The sequence below is a fragment of the Cyrtonyx montezumae genome, unplaced genomic scaffold (genome assembly GCF_038088225.1).
Source record: "Cyrtonyx montezumae isolate F1298 unplaced genomic scaffold, pur_monq_1.0 scaffold_0, whole genome shotgun sequence".
Classification (NCBI taxonomy): Eukaryota; Metazoa; Chordata; class Aves; order Galliformes; family Odontophoridae; genus Cyrtonyx; species Cyrtonyx montezumae.
In genome coordinates, this window is record NW_027071824.1 from 36032606 (window position 1) to 36050437 (window position 17832).

The following is a 17832-nucleotide window of genomic DNA, read 5'->3' on the forward strand; positions in this document are numbered from 1 at the left end:
ACTGGAAAGTTTCTTGACTTCTTGTGTGTCCTTTGAAGCAATGTACTGAAACAACTGAATTCCCTTAGTTACTTGACCTCTTGTCTGTTATTTCCTGGAGTGGGAAAATATTTACACTAAATCACCCCTCTCTTTTCCAAATAAATTATAATTATGTGAGATTTCTGGGGGGATATGATCTCCCATAGAGAAAACTCACAAATTCCTCCAGAATGTACCATGGGCTGTGGTGTCAGGTTGCCTCAGTTTCACACCTCGGAAATAGCAAAAGACAATTTGTTCATGTCAGCTGCTTAAATCTTGGGGAGATTTGGTCCCTCCTAAAACTGATATGAGGCAAAATCTCTTGAGTGCAACTCCTGAAGTTTTTTCCCAAAGGGGCGATGTGCTTGTCCCTCATTTTAGGCACTGACCCCATTGGGACTGGGAGATCAACAGCATGGCCTGGTGCAGCTAGGTCCGCTGTGGGTTTTGTGTCCCTTGGTATCTCTCACTTTTCTTGAACCCTTCTGAGGGGAGGCAGACTGGTCTTGGAGATGGCACAAGGCAGGAAGAATGACATCCTCTTTCCTTGGTGCCGAGTTTGGAAAGGGGCAAGGTCTGCCTCTGCTCTGTCTGGCCTATCCTGTGGTCAACCTTGCAGCAGGTTTTGGACAGACCATTTGCAAAGTTAAATGGGGCTGTTTCAGGACTCAAAAAGTACTCCAATGCTCTGGATCTCAACTTTATTGCTAGAAAAACATTACCATCTGAACTGTATTTCAAAAGCCTTTTTTTAAATGGGAATCAAATACAGTGTGGGCATTTTTAAGATCCTGACATTTTCATGAATCACACGACAACTCAGAAATGATTCATATTAGCTCTGAAAACCGTTACTTTGGCATTAGCCCATTTTCATTGGCTAATTTCAATAAAACAAAACAAACCAGAAAAAAAAAAAACAGGATAGAAACTCATAAAATGCTACCCAAAGAACACAGTGAATTACTAACAGCAAAATCTGACTACATGGCTATATTTTCCCTGAAAGGGATGATAAAAATGAGGACAAACAGTGGAGGAAATTTTGAAGTAACCTATTGGTCCTGCAGCAACCCTATGGCACAACATGTGACAGTCTGCAAATTTTGGCATATATTTCTGGAAAACTGGATGAGTTGTTTTAACTTCATGTGGCAATGAATGAATGAACTATTGTAGTATTAGTCACTGTGGGTATAACAGGAAAAAAATTTCTTCATGTCAGATTTTCTGAGATGGAAAATGTGGATGAGGCAATAGTATATTGACTGCTGTTAAGGAACTTATTTTTGTTTAATAACAGAAACAAGTTTATCTTGTGGCTTATGTTTGAGAGCTAGTGTACATAGCAAGGAAGGGGAAGCATCTTATACTGAATGAAAAACTTTGTCTTGTCGTAAATGTTTCCAGAAAAAGTTGGCCTTAAGCCTAGTTCTCATCACCTTCATCCTCTATTTTTGTTTTGATTGATTTTTTATTTCACTTTTTTTTCTTTTAATCTGCTGCAAAAGTGAGATTCATTTTTGTTGAACAGATACAAAGAGCTATTATTGCAGGACAATAAATCAATTAAGAATCTCTGAATTGGTGGAAGCATCTAACTAAGTGTAACTCAAAGGGGGCTGCTGGAGAATTCAGTCTGACCATTTCCATTTCAGCTCTTGCAGTATGCTTGCCTTGCCCTTTCTTGCTCCTGCTATGTATGTGGTGGAAGATCATCATTTGCTCCCAGGAGCTTGATTGACTGCTTTCTGAGTGAACCACAGGTCCACTGGAATTATCTTTTTCAACCATAGCTGTTTTGTAAGCAGTCTGGAGCCACAGCCACTGGAGTGAAACTTCACCTGGCATAGATTTCATCGCTCCATTAATTACAACAGCATAACAGGACTGCTGTTATGTATAATAGCTGCTCTATTTTAGTAGGATTTCTGTGGACCTATGCTAATCAATATTTCATTTTTAGCTAGCTATAAAGGACGGTTGAGCAATCAGTATGAGATTCTTGAGCGCTGTTGCTTCATTAAAATAATTCTGCCAAAACCAGCACTACTCTTGCATAAAATTATTATTGTGGTTCCTCTGCAACCTGAATTTCTGCATTGTTTAATAATTACATGAATAAGACTGTTTATTACATCATTTTTACAGCCACAGTGGTTACTTAGAAAAACAGAATAATATTGGTCTGTTTTACGCTGTTGATAGATTGTCATCAATAACTTTGCTGCCAGCAGCAAAGGAAAGCAGTCCCTGTGCAGTGATTTTACTGTAGCTTTTAATTGCAGTAGACCACTGGGCTTGTGTCCCCGCAGAGTTGAGAGGAAGAATTGCATAATCGAGGAGCTTTTTGTAGGTGGCAAAAACACCCCAACCCAAACCAATAGGGAGAAAAAAACTAAGAAAAAAGAAGCAGTCAGAAGGTAGGCACTCTATAATAGCTCAGACTATCTGAAGATCTGCCTTGGGTCGCAGTTCTGCTGCTTTCCTGAGCTATTGTCACTTTCCTTTGGTTGTAAGAAGGAATCCAGGGAGGACCTCTTTGTAAATGTAAATGCCATGATGAGGGCAGTGAAATTATGTGCTGAATAGGCAGTCACAAATAGAGAGGTGAAACTTCAGGTTTAGCTCGCGGTGTTTTTCTTCTTGTGTGGCTTTCTTTGAAATGTCTAGCCTAAGTGCAGCGCAGAGCAAAGTGTGAAAATGAAGGGTGAGAAAACGACAGGGATTTTATTTAGAGTGGATGTTGTATTGGATCAAGTTGAGTGGGTTTGGAATGAGTGTGGATATGAACAAGACTGGTAAACAAGCAAATACTCTGCTACCTATGAATTAGTGTGATTTCAAGCAGTAAATAGAGTAACACTTTATACCTGCTTTAGTCCTTTCATATGTTATAGAAAGCCTTGCTCTACAGTGCTCTCTGCTGGAAGTTTACTATATTACCATTTTTCTGTCAAAATTCCAGTAATTACATTTTATTCAGATTTTTTAATTATGTAAGATTGTAGTAGTAAGCTCTCCTTCAGAAATGTATCCCAGTGTAGTATAATAATAGGTAGTTACATATTTTCAGTTAGACTTAAGTAAACAAATAATATGAGAAGAAGGCATGAAAGCCCAGAATGGGAATTCAGTGGAAATGCATTCCATTACCAAGAAAATCAAGTCGTTCACAGTGAATGAGAATTGATAACAGAACTTTGTCTCTTACTTACAACGGGAGTATACTCAGTACAGTGTCCAATAATATGATGGTACGTATGCGCTGCAAACTGCCTGTGTAAATGTACTTTTTTTAGTGTTACTTTTGCAACATACACATATGATTTGCATTTCTCTCTGGCTTTCAGCAGCAAGCTGATGAATTTTTGAATGTCTACTGCTCGGTACCAGACAGCATCCAGAAGGAGAATGCGTGGGAAACACAAACGTATGTTCACTTCTGTGACGGTCAAGGAGTAGCTTTAACTCTGAAACCAGAACACAGGGTGGAAGATGTTCTGTCTCTGGCATGCAAGGTATTCATTTTATTACACTTCAGAGGGAACATAAGGTATTTGAGGACCTTCCTGTCTCTCTGACTCCCCCTGTGCCTGCATTAAGTGTTGAGTAGTTGCAGTGTTTCCTTTAGTATTTATGTGTCATAGCCAAAGTAGCAGGGCTATGAGAAACTTTTCAAGAAGCCTTGATCAAGACAAAACACACTGAGTCCTCAAAGAGTGAGGACAATTTGCCAGGTGATCAGCCTCTGAGAGGTCTCCCCATGTGTCCACTTCAAGTTGTCATTGCAGCAAACTGAGTTGTTCTGTGCAGATTAGTCACAGAGGAGTAATGAGGACTAGTTGATTTAACAGATGGAGATAAGACATTTAAGAATGCTATGACAATGCTTATCAGATACATTTGTTTCCTCAAGGGCTCTTTTTGGCTTTTAACTAATTAAGAGTCCCATCTGAGAATTTCCAAGGGTGCATTCTGTTCTGACAGTCTTACTGTCAAAGCTTACCTAGTTCCTCTGTCTTCCTTTGTGTCAGTAGTTGAATTTGGTTCGGACTTCATGATACAGATCAAATTGACATTGAAAGAACTAACTTTTTACAGCCTGATTATGTTTTCCTGTTTTCTAACAAGTGGTAAATTAAGTTTATTAAGGCATTCAAATGGGAGAAAAATAAAAAATAAAAAAGAGGAGTCCTACTCAGTACAAAATCAATCTGTAGTTTTTGGCATAGATTATGATGAAATCTCAGGTAAGCTCATTCAACTGGCTGTAAGTTAGGGCTTCTTATGAAGTAAAGTCCCCACTTTAGTGACTCTTACCACAAGATAATTTTGTAAACAAAATACAGAAAGAAATCATGAAATCGTACAAGTTTCTAAAAATCTAGGATGGACTATATGTTTTAAATCAAAATAAGCCTGCTACTTTAGACAGTGTGTCTATAAGGCATCACTGTGGTGAAATTATCTTCTCATTGCTATTGCTGGTGGATACTGAATCCTGAAGAGACAGTTTGTTGCCTAGTTTACTTCTCAAAAAGGAATTTTGAGATGTTGTTTGACCAGCAGATGGCACAGTAGAGCTGAAACATTTGGAAGTAATTTTGAAGGGTTTGTAAGAAATACATCTGAACAATGAAATAAAATTTGTAAATATAAAATTAAGTTGAAAATGAAATACCTTACTTCTCTTATTCCATCAGTCCAAAATATTGTAATTCTAAAGCAGGCTTTTTATTTTTCAATGTCTGTATCAGATGAAAATTTAGTTTTATTTTTTTTTTCTAAAACACATCTCTGTTTTACTTTTTTCTTCCTCTTCTGCTCACCTATCTTGGTTCTTATATTTTCATTCTGCTGTGGTGATTATAAGGAATCTTTCTTCTTAACAGAACGTGTTTGAATGCAGTGTGTATAAGGATAAATTTCAATTTTTTTTTTTTTGTTAATTCATATGTTATGGGCTTTATAATTTTTCTCATTTCTGTTTTCCATCTGAGGCTTTTGGGTAGCACATATAGAAAAAAATGTGCATTTGAATATGGTTATTTAGGATATAGCACACATATAACTCATAAACTTATACATAATAAAATGGTCAGTAATGACTAGTTATTCAATAGATTTAGTTTTAATAAGCTGCAGAGATGTGTAAATGAGGTTAAATAATCCTAAGGGATGCCGTAATTCCTCCTGTTTTAGTCATTCACCTTGTTTGCTTTATTAATATGTTAAAATGAAATGTTTTATGCAGTGCTCTCAGCAGCATCCTGGTTTTCAGAGAAACTCCCATCAGGGGCTTAGCATTTTCAGGCTAATATTCTCTGGGAATATTCCTATCTCCTTTCAACTTCCTGTTGATACAAGATTTTGTCTTTGACCTCACATGGTGAAAAAAAAATGGGTGAAACTCTCTGATCATAGATGAAACCCAGCAACAAAAACAGAATCCAATAAAAGCAAACCCTCAGGAAATCTGCTTCCCACCCAATCTCCTTTTCTAGCAGCACATATATTCGTATACATTTCCTATATCAGAAGAAAAGTTGCTAAGTTGAACTGAGTCATCATAAGTAGTTACAGAAAAAGATGATTCTGAGTGTAAGTTCAAAACTCCAGAGAGGAGTTATAATTATCTTTGCAAACCTGTAGCAATATTTGATTAATCTAATAGCCAAGGCATAGTTGGGTGGATTTTAAGGGAAAATGGAAATTTTACTTCAACATTAGCTTTTGAAGCAAGGCAACTAGTTTTGTTTTTACAACAAAAATAGTTAGAAAATGACTTGTTTAAAATTACTTCTGCATGACTTCTAACGGGTTGTGCGTTTGCCTGCGTGTGTGTGTGTGTGTGTCACTTCTTTGTCTTCTGGGATTCTGGAAATAAGTAACAAATTCCAAACCCTATTCTCTTTTTGTTAGATGAAACAACTGGAGCCAAGGCACTATGGTCTACAACTCAGAAGACTGGTTGATGAAAATACTGAATATTGTGCTCCTGAACCATACGAGTACATAGTAGACCAGGAAAGTGTGATTCCTTTTAGATAAAGCTCAGTAGCTACAGTTGAATTATCACCTATGAATATGTGTGATTTAGATCTAAAATAAGACTTCAAAGCTGTTCATGTATTGCGTTCTGCCATTCTTGTTCACACAGTTCATGCCTGTGCAGACAGACGTTCAGATGGCTAGGCACTACAAACACTATTCAAGAACTGTTTGAAAATTTAAGTGGGGATTTTGGTACAGACACAAAGTGTCAGTCTCAACTCCAGATTGGATTGTCTATATCTGGTTTACTTTGCATTTAGTCCCACTGATTCCAGTGATGCTTGCGGAGTAATACAGTTCTCTGTAAATATACCAAAGTTTGGCTCTTTATTGATGCAAATAGATTCATAGATACATTTGGTTGGAAAGGACCTACAAGATCATCTAGTCCAACCATCCTCCTATTACCATCCCTACCCACTGAACTACTAAATCAAATCCCTTAGCACCTCATCTAAACGCTTCTTGAACAGTGCTAGGGATGGTGCCTCAACCAACTCCCTAGGCAGGCCATTCCAGAATTTTGATGTACATTTTGATGCTTACAATTTCATGATTTTATTACCTCCATTGCTTTTTTCCAACAGGTGTATGATGAAATAGAAATTTGCCCATTAAATGTTTATCACATTCATCTTACAAAGACTGAAAATATAACCGATTTTGGTAAGTTTATCCAAAACAGTTCTCAGGAATTTTTATTATTCTCATTATCTGCTTTCTCTCTGCAGAGCTATTAGTATCAACATGCAAGTCTGCAAGGGACTCATGACTTGATAATGAAGACTCAATTGGTTGTTTTACACTGTCAAATTCATTTCTGATTTCTCCATTTGGGAAAGACTCGTTTTCTGTTCTTCTGCACTTGATAAATAATTCAAGTGTGGAATTGCCAGAAGAAAAGGGTCCTTTGCCAAGCTTAGTACTATCAAGCAGACTGTGACTAAGTTCTGCCTTTTTTGTGTGTCAACACAGGTTGGCACAATATTAACAGATTTCCCTTTGGTACAAATTCTGACAGCCTTCTGTCTGCGGGAGGTGTTTATGCCTAAGAGTAAATATATACTTTGCAAAGGTATCTTTGAAAAGTGGCTCTGTGCTGTTTTTTATCTGCATGTTTGTTGGTATGGTATTTTTTTCCTGTGCTCACTCATCTGTATTGATTTGTATTTGCTGCTTTTATAGTTTGGGTTTCCAGTTCCTGGATTTGCTTAAAACAACTCTGTGTCTAATGACACATTATGGAACTCATATTCTAATGATGAGTTTTGTTGTTGAAATGTCCAGCAGGACAGAGGTAGAAATGTTTTTTTTTTTTTTTTTTCAAACTGTAATTTGTCTTTTTATGGTGTTTTTTAGAAGTTTAGCATGTTTTTTAGAAGTTGAGACGTCCTATTAATTTTAGGTGTCCTAAAAATGTATGAGAAGCAATGAGATAATTTTTCTGTGATCTGTGGGTGCTTACTCAAGAGGATTATTAACTTGCTGATCATGCTAATTCCACTAAGTACACAAAATAGAAGAGTTGTTTAAGAGGAAGTTTGATTTAAGCCTGTTTTACTTCAGGTTTTGCTGTCACAGCTCAAGTTGATGAAAATGAGCATCTTACACGTATATTTGTAAGTGATGTTCTCCCTGATGGACTTGCATACAGGGAAGGTATGTATCATGTTGCCATTTAACACTACACTCTATTATTAGATCAGTTTCAAAACGTGAAAGGGATTTGTTATTGCTATCTGAAATAGCTCTCAGCTTTTACTATTCATAGTTTTCTTTCCTGATGACCATGGAAAATATGTGATAGTAGGAAGGAATAATACATACAGAATATGAAAAACTGAATTATTCTTCCAATATAATTAGGAGAATTCACACTTGGAAATCATTTTTTCATTCATCAATTCAAACAAGTGCTTTTGCATGAAGGAGCAGACTGGAGGAAGAGATTTTCTCATACTGGGGAACCTCATGGGCTTGGTCAGTCTCCAAGGCCCAAGACTTTCACTGTTGTTAACAGTGAAAAGTAGCCTCCTTCATGATAATAGTTCTCTGTATACATTTCTGTGTGCTCCTCTATTGTGGTGCTCAGAAGCCATGTTTCTCTTCAGCAGGATCATGTTAGTTTTGGCTCTCTGAAAACATAGAGAGATGAAAACAAAAAACATAGGAAGTTTTAATAGCTGCCTGAGAATAATGACCACTTAGTTGCTGCAAATCTTGAAAGACAACAGTTGATACTGTTTAAATTTATATAAAAGCTTTTAAAGACTTCATCTGCTGTTATTCCAGTTTTGCATGAATTATTTGATCTATGTGACTAATTTCTTGTTCTTTCAGACTGGAATAATGTTATACATATTGCTGGGCTATCTACTCACGGGCCATCTTTGTGATGAATTCAGGATATCTGATTCATGAGAGATGCCTCTATTCTAACCTTTTTCAAAAGTTACACTCACCTCCAGCTCTAAATTCTCTAGAATTTTTAGGAATAAATAACTTGTATCAAAGTAAACATGAGATCGAACTGGTTGTTTATGGCACGTATAGAACTTCCATCAGTTGAATTTTTCTTTTTTTTTTTTGAAAATAAAAATAAAAGTGAAACCGTGTAAGGTTTGGTTTGTGACTTTTTGTTTTTTATTCCATCCTATTTATTTCCTCTTTTTACTTTCCTTTCACATGGTCCTAGGGCTACGAGTGGGCAATGAAATTCTGAGCATAAATGGAGAGTCTGTGTCCAATCTTGACCTCAGACAGATGGAGCTTTTGTTTTCAGAGAGAAGCGTAATGCTCACTTTGAGAATGAGCCACTGTGGGACTCAGCAACCCTCGTGTGCATCATGGTCATCAGATGGTGACATTTCCAGAGATACAAAAAGTTTGTTGCCCCCTCCAAACCAGTCACAGCTCCTGGAAGAGTTTCTAGATAACTTCAGGAAGAACACAGCAAATGGTAAGAAATTGACAGTAATTTTTTTTTACTCATTTACATTCATATTTCTGCTTGAGCCTCAGTGAGAAGCTGAAATGAAAACTGTTGAAGTTCCATTTATACTCCATAAAGCTCCATGGTCTGTTGTTTCATTATTTTCTAGAATGTACAAACAGAATGAGATGTGATCATTTCTGCAGGAAGATTTCGTTTTTTTAATCTGTTTGGCAGATTATTACTGAGCATAGTTCTCTGCAATACTGGGTATCTCCAGTACATCCATTTCTCAAGTGTAGGTGGCTGAAGTGATGTGATGATTTTCAGAGGCTTTCGAAATTCTGAAATACAATGTACATTAAGGGTATTCTGAATGCAATAATCATTAACACCTCAGAGATTAGTTGTTTAGCTCTGTTCACACCCTAAGGTACTACCTCTACTGTATGCCAGTTGACTATAGCCAACTGCTGCATAGAGGAAAGCCTGTGAAAACAGTTTTACAGAGGCTGTTTTGCTACCATACCTGTTTGGATGTCTTATTCAACACAATACTGCTGTACTAAATATTGAATGAAGTTCAGTTGTATCCCAGCGGAGCTGTGTCAGGGACAGAACGTAATGGTCCCCATATGAGGAGTACTAGACTGCGAAGGTGCCAAAAGCCTCTGTGGTAAGGACTGTCCCTTGATGATACCACAGCCCTGTCAGCCCCAGTGAAGGTGCTAGTAGTCTTTCCAGACGGAAATAGATGGCACGTGGATAGAGGTGCATGGTCACCCTTCTCCTCCCTGGGGTACAGGGTCCTACTCAGGAGCCCACTACCAGAGAACTGGCTCAGAGCCAAGTGTGAACACACCCCTGGATTTGTACAGGGCCACTTGTTTGTCTCTGGCTTGAGGTGTCTGCATTAGGGAGCACCCAGGAGTGCTGTGAGGAGATGTGTGACAGGTTGTGGGTAAAAATGGTCACCTACCAGGGCCTTTGTATCTGTGTCTCTGAGCCAGATCAGCCCTAGGGATTGACAGCATGCAAAACTCCTTCAGTTTTCTTAAGCAAGTCTCAGCAACAAAGACCCACTGTCCTGGAATTGCTGCAAGAGGTTAACTGAAGAGAAACCTTTGCATCCTTTCTTTTAACACTCACCATTGCAGTGTGCAGTCCTCTGTGTCATTGGACTGTGCCAGACAGATGTGCACATTCCTGCATACTGTGCAGGAAACCCTTATGTAGATTTTTCCATGTCTCAGGTGAGACATGCTTTCAGGTGTGTGCATGCTTCAGTAGAAGAGATTTTATGATGTGTATTTATGAAGCACTGTGGAGCGATCCAGCTTGTTTTAGCTGACCTTACTTTATGTGAGGAGTGCATCTTGTGATGTCAGAATATATGTGAATGCCTGTCTGAAACAGAAGATATTCATGGATTTGCTCTCCATCTTTTTTATGTCTTGATATTTTTCTAACAAATTCAACTCCAGTTTCTTGAATGAAGAAGGTGCAGTTTGCTCGCTGTGCCTCTGGGGGATGCTAGTAAAATTCTACAGGAAAACTAGCCAGAGTGCACTGTTGTGTAAGGGATAGCAATGAGAGGTACAAAAAAGGATCTCTGCTTTTTGTATATAATTATGGTGGCAAGTGTTTTCTGATTGGATTTTTTTTTTCATAATTAAAAATGGGAGAGAAAAAAGGGTTGCATAGGAGAAGTTATCAGAATGAATTTAATTATAAGGCAATTTTATTAGGTCATCTTTTGAAATTAAAAGTAATCTGAATACAAGATTTGTGATACTGTAGGTAGCATCTCTCTCAGGGGCCTTAGTTCAATTTAAAATGCCATTAAATTGACTGGTGGCATAGAAGTTAGTGTAATAAAACAAAAATTATGATAGAACTAATTAATTGCATGATTATACCATGGCTATCATTTAGATTGTTGGTTTGATATCATAAGCCAGCATTACCTGGAGTGTTCAGTATAATAAATGTATGTGTCCATCCACTAGATTCGTCATTCCTCAAGGATGAATTTGCAACCTGTGTGAATAGTCCATTATAACAGGAAATAACTGGAATATGTAGTTTACACTAAGTACCAGTGTATAAAATGACATGGTGTGTTTGCTTTTTTGTTTAAAAGTGGCAAAGAGAGTTATTTATTCTGCAAGGAAACAGTAGCTTGAAATTTAGTTTTGGGAGAAGGACTTTCATGTTTATTGAATTACCAAGTATCAGAGCTTAGTGTCTGATCATCAGATGAAGTTCAAATGAAAACAGAAGAAAACGGCATTGCTTTGAATTAATAGGTAATCTTAAAGGGTTTAACTGTTCTATGTTCTTTTACCTTACTCAGAAATTAAATGAGATTTTAGATAAGAAGAGGGGTACTTAGTAATCTGAGCAGGAATTTGAAGGCCGAGTTCTCATCATTTTTTAAAACATTGTTCTATTTCTTTTGAGTTAATCACTCTTAAGAACACAATTTTGGAAATAATTTCTGATATTTGTTTGTTCATTTTGAGCCTGTTATCTAAGGCAGTGCCTTCGAAAGTCAGTCAATACCAGTGGAGGGATTTCTTTTCCAGAAATCAAGCACAGTTTGTCCCCAGGTACATACCTGTATTAAAAATGTATACTAAAAGCTAAAAATGTATTAAATGTATAAAAATGTATTAAAAATGTATACTAAAAGCTCTTATACTAAATGTATACTAAAAATGTATACTAAAAGCCTTAATATTTCTGCTGTCACCTTCCTGCATTTAAAAAGTAACTAATTCTATTTATATTTCTAGAATATTGTGAGGATTAATAAGCTAAAATTAACGAAGTGCTTGGAGAATGGAAATTTTCAGCATGCTGAGAGTCATGCAGTAATACCCTGACTGGTGCTATATGACAACAACCAGGCAAAAGCTAAAGAGGTTTTATTTTAAATATCTTCCTTCATGTAACTCGGGTGGAAATAGTTTGTCCACATTTATTTACAGTTGTGTAACTGCTTAACATAACTCTGAGGAATGCCTTTTCATAGATACCTTGCTGCATAGAGGGTACTCAACCATACCTCATGCCAAACTTTGGCAGATTTTACTGTACACAGAAGGGAAGTGATAGACTTTCTCCAGTCACTGACTGTTCCACTCCTAAAAATCATTCCCAGGGAATTTTACTATGGGAGTGATTCATTCCCTCCAAGAGGGTGCCAAATCCTTGTGGCAGTATTTTGGAGCTGCCTGTGGTCATATCATTTGACCTTCCACATGGCAACCCTGTATTGCTGCTTAGCCATGTGGCTGGCAATAAACTCATTCTGGAAAAGCAATGAGCTGAAATATTTAAAAAATATATAGTTATAAATGTGGAAAACCAAACAACAGAGCAGCTAAGCTTGCTCCAAGCTCCAGCACTAAGGAAATTAAACAAAATTTGTGTAGTAGGAAAGGAAAAAAAAGAGAGAGAATTGGTGTAGAATTCTTATGGCTGTAGAGGAAAAATTAACTCTTTTTAAGATGGTGTGGATATTTAAGGAATGAACAGCAGAGAAGAGGAACAAGAATTGAAAACTGTGTTTTCCTAGATGGTCCCATGTGCATTCATGGTATATCTATAGAGTGTGAAGCAGGAGGCAGAAGCTTTAGTAGGTGTGAAAACCCATCCAAGTGTGTGAGTTGCTGTCAGAGTTGGACAATTTTATCTATTTTCCCAACAAGTGGGCTTTTGCCAAAAAAAAACCTGTCATTTCTGGGTAGCTGACACTGTTGAAATCAACCCTAATTTGTAAGTAGTTTTGATTAAAAATAATAATAATAATAAAAAAAAGTAAAGAAGTACAAAGTGGGCAAAGTGGGGAATGGAGGCTATTGGGATGTGCTTTAAGAAGTTTTCATGAAGAAAAGCTTTTGTCTGGGAGGATCAGAGAAATAAATGGTAAAGAAACTGTTTAAAAATGATTATTATAATTTTTTTAAACAACATAAGGCTGCTAAGTAGAAAGCTTGCTCCTCCTCCTTTTCAGCCCTGCCTTGGCCCATTTGTCCAGCCCCCAGCACAGGTCCTGCCCCTGTGCTGGCCATGACACTTATGGAAGCCTTGATGAAGATAATTTAGGACAAAACTTTTTCTTTTTTCTTCTTTCCCCTTTGCAAACTCAGTGAGTTGAACTGATGGGTGCAGAGGTCTGACCACAGTCAGAGCCAGGTAAGCAGCAGGATGTGCAGGTGGGAACAGGGAAGGCATGGGAGGCAGAGCTGCTTTCAAGGAGAGTTGCTTTTGGAGGTGGCAAGCTTTTTTCAGTTACGAAATATCTACAGTCATTTATGCAAAATGTAACCACTTCAGGAGGAGGATCGGCAGTTTAAACCTCACATGAGAAGTGTCTCTTCTGTTTTCCAACAAATAATCCGCTTCTGATTTTAACCTATGCAAGCTTACTCAGAAGCTGAGTGCATCAGTTGACCTCAAGCCTAATTTTGACTCCCAGGGTGTTTACTATTTCAACTATATTTCAAAGGATGGTTTCATTTCCTTTGTAAAGCTGACTTGTGGACCACAACTCCTCCAGAAAACTTTTCTTCATTCAGCATCTTTCAGGTACTGTTGAGCCTAGGGAGAAGAAAGGGAGTCAGAGGATGGCTGTATAGATAGCTGTCTGTGCTTGTATCACTGTTTGAGCCTTGCCATATAATGCAGTTCCTGCGTGTTCTTCCAGCCCTTTTGGAACTGGAAGGCTTGCACGTCCCTTAAGAGAAGGAAAGTCAGAAGGAAAGGGAGATTAACTTGCTGCTTGCAATAGTAAGCACTAGCTCCTTGTGCCTTGCATGTTGCTTGCCTATCATTTTCAGTGTGTTTCATAATCCTCTTTTAACTTGATTCAAAGCATTTTGCAAACAAAAGTAAACTACACCGGAAAACATTTTCAATATAGCCTATTTATGTAGTTCTTTGCAAATCGTGTTCTGTTTGTTTGCCCAAATTCTCTTAATCTTGTTGTGGGGCATGGTCTTCCTGGTGCTGTGAGATTGTCCATGTGAGAGATCAAAGCCATTTATTTTTATCCTGTCACAGGAAGCTCTTTTGAACTCTGAGGAGGTGAATATTGCTTCTTATCTTTCTGAGGACTCCCACAGCCCTGCTAGACAATCTGTGAGGAAGGTGTTCTAGTTTTGCAGGTCTCTGAATTTTTCTGGCTCTTTCCTGACTATTTCAATACCAGATATCTGATGGTTTGCATGGTGTGAACATGCTAGAAAAGCAAGCAGTGTCACAGCACATTCACATTGTTCTCTGTGCAGCGTGACTGGTTATCAATGTGAAAATCTTTGACTTGGAGTTTCTGTTTTCACTCATTACCCTATTCAGCAGGAAGCTGTGCAAGCGCAAGAGTGCATTCTGAGGGTGTCAAGGCAAGCTCAGAGATAAAGTATGCTTGAAGTTGCCTCGGAAAATTGTAATGTTTACTTTCGCTGCTACTGCTTTTGCAGTGTTAATGCAAATATTCTGGAGCAGGACTCTGCTCTATCACTGGGAAAAGAACGTTTGTGTCTGAACAGCACCTGGGACTATTAACAGTGTAGCAGTTAATTCGAAGAAGCATTTATCTCCTCACAGGAGCACTTGTTGTCGACTGCATGTTGTGTAATACAGAATGTTTCCCAAGAATGATGGTTTCATGAGTGCTTGACAAACACTCGTTTGCTTCCTGTTAGATGCACATGCCACAAATTAAAAGACTGTTTATGCTCTAAAATGGAACAGCCTTAAATGCTCTTCGTTGTGCTTTTCTACTGACAGAGCATTCTGTTCCGCTTTGCTAAATGCTGCTATGATTTAATCCCTATGAAGTCAGTGGCCCAAAGTTGTTTTTTTTCCTGGTGTAAACTCCATTAAACTCTGTGGAGCTGTACCTTCTTGCTCTGTGGCAACATGGCAGGCATAAATTATGAAGTGACACATCCTACTGAATCCTGTAGACTGACAATACAGATAACAAGGAGATTTATTAATAAAGTTGGAGACGTCCACATGCCTTTGGCATGTTTAAAACACATCTAACAGCAGATGGTGCATGTTTTACAGAGGTAAAATGGAGTGGGTGATTATAAAAACTGTCTAAGCCAGCCACAAATTGTTGCTAAACTGTTAGATTACTACTTATTTATTTATTTATTTATTTTGCTTTTTACTGTCTGGTTTCATTTCTGAGATGGAGAAGAAAATGTTCCTCTAAGGTGGTGCATTTTGCCAACTCCATCTGCTGTCCAGTTCTGCTAGGCACAGATAACCACTAAGCAGTAGCACTGCCAATCAGGAGGAGAGCCACTGGCAGCATCCCTGCATATCCAACAGCCTTCAGCAAGGCACCGTTAAAGAGGACGTTTAGGAATGTGAACTTGGGAAATGCACATATTCTGGTAACAATTTGAGAAGCCAGTGCAAAGTGTAAGGATTAAAACTGGAAAGCCTGAACAGTTGTCTGACTGGCAGATACTAGTACAGAGAAAGCTTAACTAACTCCATGGAAACATATTGAAGTTTAGGGGCTAATCAGGGATTGCTACAGAAGCATAGGCAGTTGTTTCCTACTATGTTGCTAATTTATATCTCTTATTGATTGCTGAGTTGGCAAGTGAGTCAAATTACTTTGTTTCATGACAAACAGTTAACCAACAAAGGAACTCCCAAGGGCTCTAAAAGGTTGTGCTGTAATTTCAAAATGGATGTTTCTGCAGATATTTAGGAAGAAAAAAATAATAATAAGAAGAAAAAAACATAAAGCAGCCTACAGAATGTCACACTTGCAGAAGTAAGTGGTGCTGACTGGAGCTGAGCCACTTTTCAGCGTGTGGCTCAACATAGCTAAAGCTGTATGGTACAAGAATATTTGCACAAACATATTGGCTTGTTAAAAACATAGAAATGTGCATTTGTTGAATGAGAAGCATCTCTTATCACTGAAGGATGAGAGCAAAGGAGAAATATTTCTTGAGTATTTCAAACTCTTGCCTGAAGAATGAGCTTCTCTCTAGGCTTTATCAGATCTGCAGTAAGACGAACCCTGGTTGTGCTGTCCTTTGGCAAGCATGTAGAGCACCTGCTGATGTTTCAGCAGTTTGCTCTCAAACCAAAATATCTGGTTGAGAGAGGCTGTGAGCAGAGCCTTCTAGTCTGGCCAGTAAATGCAAACTTTGTTTGGTAACAATTAGTCTTGTCAGTGACAGGCATCTACATATTTTGAAGAACACTATCTAGGAAGACTGATGTTATGACAACTGTATTATAATCTTCCTTCAAGATTTAACATCTTGAATGTATTACTGAATAAAGTTTCTAGCTACACTAAAGAGTCAGCTAAACTGAGAACATGCCTTCCAGCCAGTTATGAAATGCTTATGACAACCAAGTGATAGAAGCCAATATATCTTACAGAAAGAAAAATGTTCTGAATGATCAAATTGAGTGCATTTTTGTGTGTGTGTGTGTTTTTCTAATTTGTTTTCATTTTCTAGGAACTTAATTTATTAATTTTGGTAGAGTCAGGTTGTGTTAATTTAGCAAGAGTTTGAGGTGGTCGGTATCTGAGCATATGCTAAAGGCTTTCTGAAGAACTTGAGAATTTCCTAAGCAGGAGAGGAAGAAGCTTTTATTTGCTAATTTCACTACCTTTTGAAATGTTGCTTAAGGCAGCAGAAAAGCACAGTTAATAACCACAGTTATTGCCTGCAAAATTGTTTTGAATTTACTCCAGCAGTGGAGTCTTATTGCTTAAGTAGTAATACTTGCCTGTGAGTACCAACTGCAAGGAAACAACTGAACTGGCACTATGTAGTAGTTAAACATTTAGCTCTAATCGGTAATTTTAACTGGAGTTTATGTAACATGAATAATTCTGTAATTCTGTAAAACTTAACTGGAGATTAGTAAGAATCTACACTTTGGAACCATGGTACTGGAATGCTGATCTTACTGTTTTGGATTTACTTCCTAGAGGCTGGAGAGCAGCCCTTCAGAAAGAGATCTAGGGGTTCTAGTTGGTGGCAAATAATACATGAGCCAGCAATGTGCCCTCGGAGCATGAAGGGCCTGCTGAGAGTCCTTTCCATCCTGGTCTTAGGGGATGATGTAAGCCAAGAACTCAAAGACCTGATTCTGAAATAAACAAGACATATGAGCTATTCATAACAGAATTAGTGAGCCCAGAGCCTTCTCCTGCAAAATTTGAATGCCTTCTTCAACAAAGATTGTGAGAATATCTCTTGAAAGCTATTCTGTAATTCCTTGGGATCAACTGTTACTTTTTGAAAGATATTTGTTGGAGACATTCAGAAAGAAAAAAAGGATACAGAAGGAATTGCTTACATACCTCTTAACTTCACTATGAAAGAGTAAATATACTGTTGAAAACCTGAAATATATTTAGTTGTATCAGACCAAGATAAATAGCACATGCATTCTACCTGCCAGGCTGAGTTATTTAACTGAGGTTACTACTCTCCAAGGGAGCCTTTTTAGAGTTCAACACACTGATATTTTGTGTCTCTTGGCAATGTTGGAATGCTTCACTCACCACTCCCTGTTTTTCAGTGAGTCTGAAGAAATTAAGACCACCAAGACTTTGTACCTTTCTGTGATTTGACTCAAGCTTTAGTAAGCCCTAGTTGCACCAGGGGTTTGAGAAATATTTGTTATTTTCTCTTGTAAATCTACTTTTCTCTTGATAGTAACATTGCTTGAAGTATATGGGAATTAATAACTTATGATAATTAACTGTTCAATCTGGAGAATCCACGCAGCAATGAAGAATACAGCTTTCCATG

The 17832-nt window shown here is 37.8% G+C and overlaps 1 protein-coding gene across 2 annotated transcripts in view; it reads left to right on the top strand.

Annotated features, from left to right (window-relative positions):
* TIAM2 (TIAM Rac1 associated GEF 2) overlaps positions 1 to 17832 on the top strand; it is an 86072-nt gene that overhangs the window by 30174 nt on the left and 38066 nt on the right. Inside the window, exons 9-13 of one of the 2 annotated variants that reach the window (XM_065732449.1) lie at positions 3378 to 3545; positions 5950 to 6060; positions 6669 to 6747; positions 7648 to 7740; positions 8777 to 9040. In XM_065732449.1, coding sequence (XP_065588521.1) covers positions 3378 to 3545; positions 5950 to 6060; positions 6669 to 6747; positions 7648 to 7740; positions 8777 to 9040 — 715 coding nt within the window. Of the gene's footprint in view, positions 1 to 3377; positions 3546 to 5949; positions 6061 to 6668; positions 6748 to 7647; positions 7741 to 8776; positions 9041 to 11071; positions 11647 to 11747; positions 13217 to 17832 lie in introns of those variants that run through there. The other variant, XM_065732440.1, reaches the window with a different exon arrangement.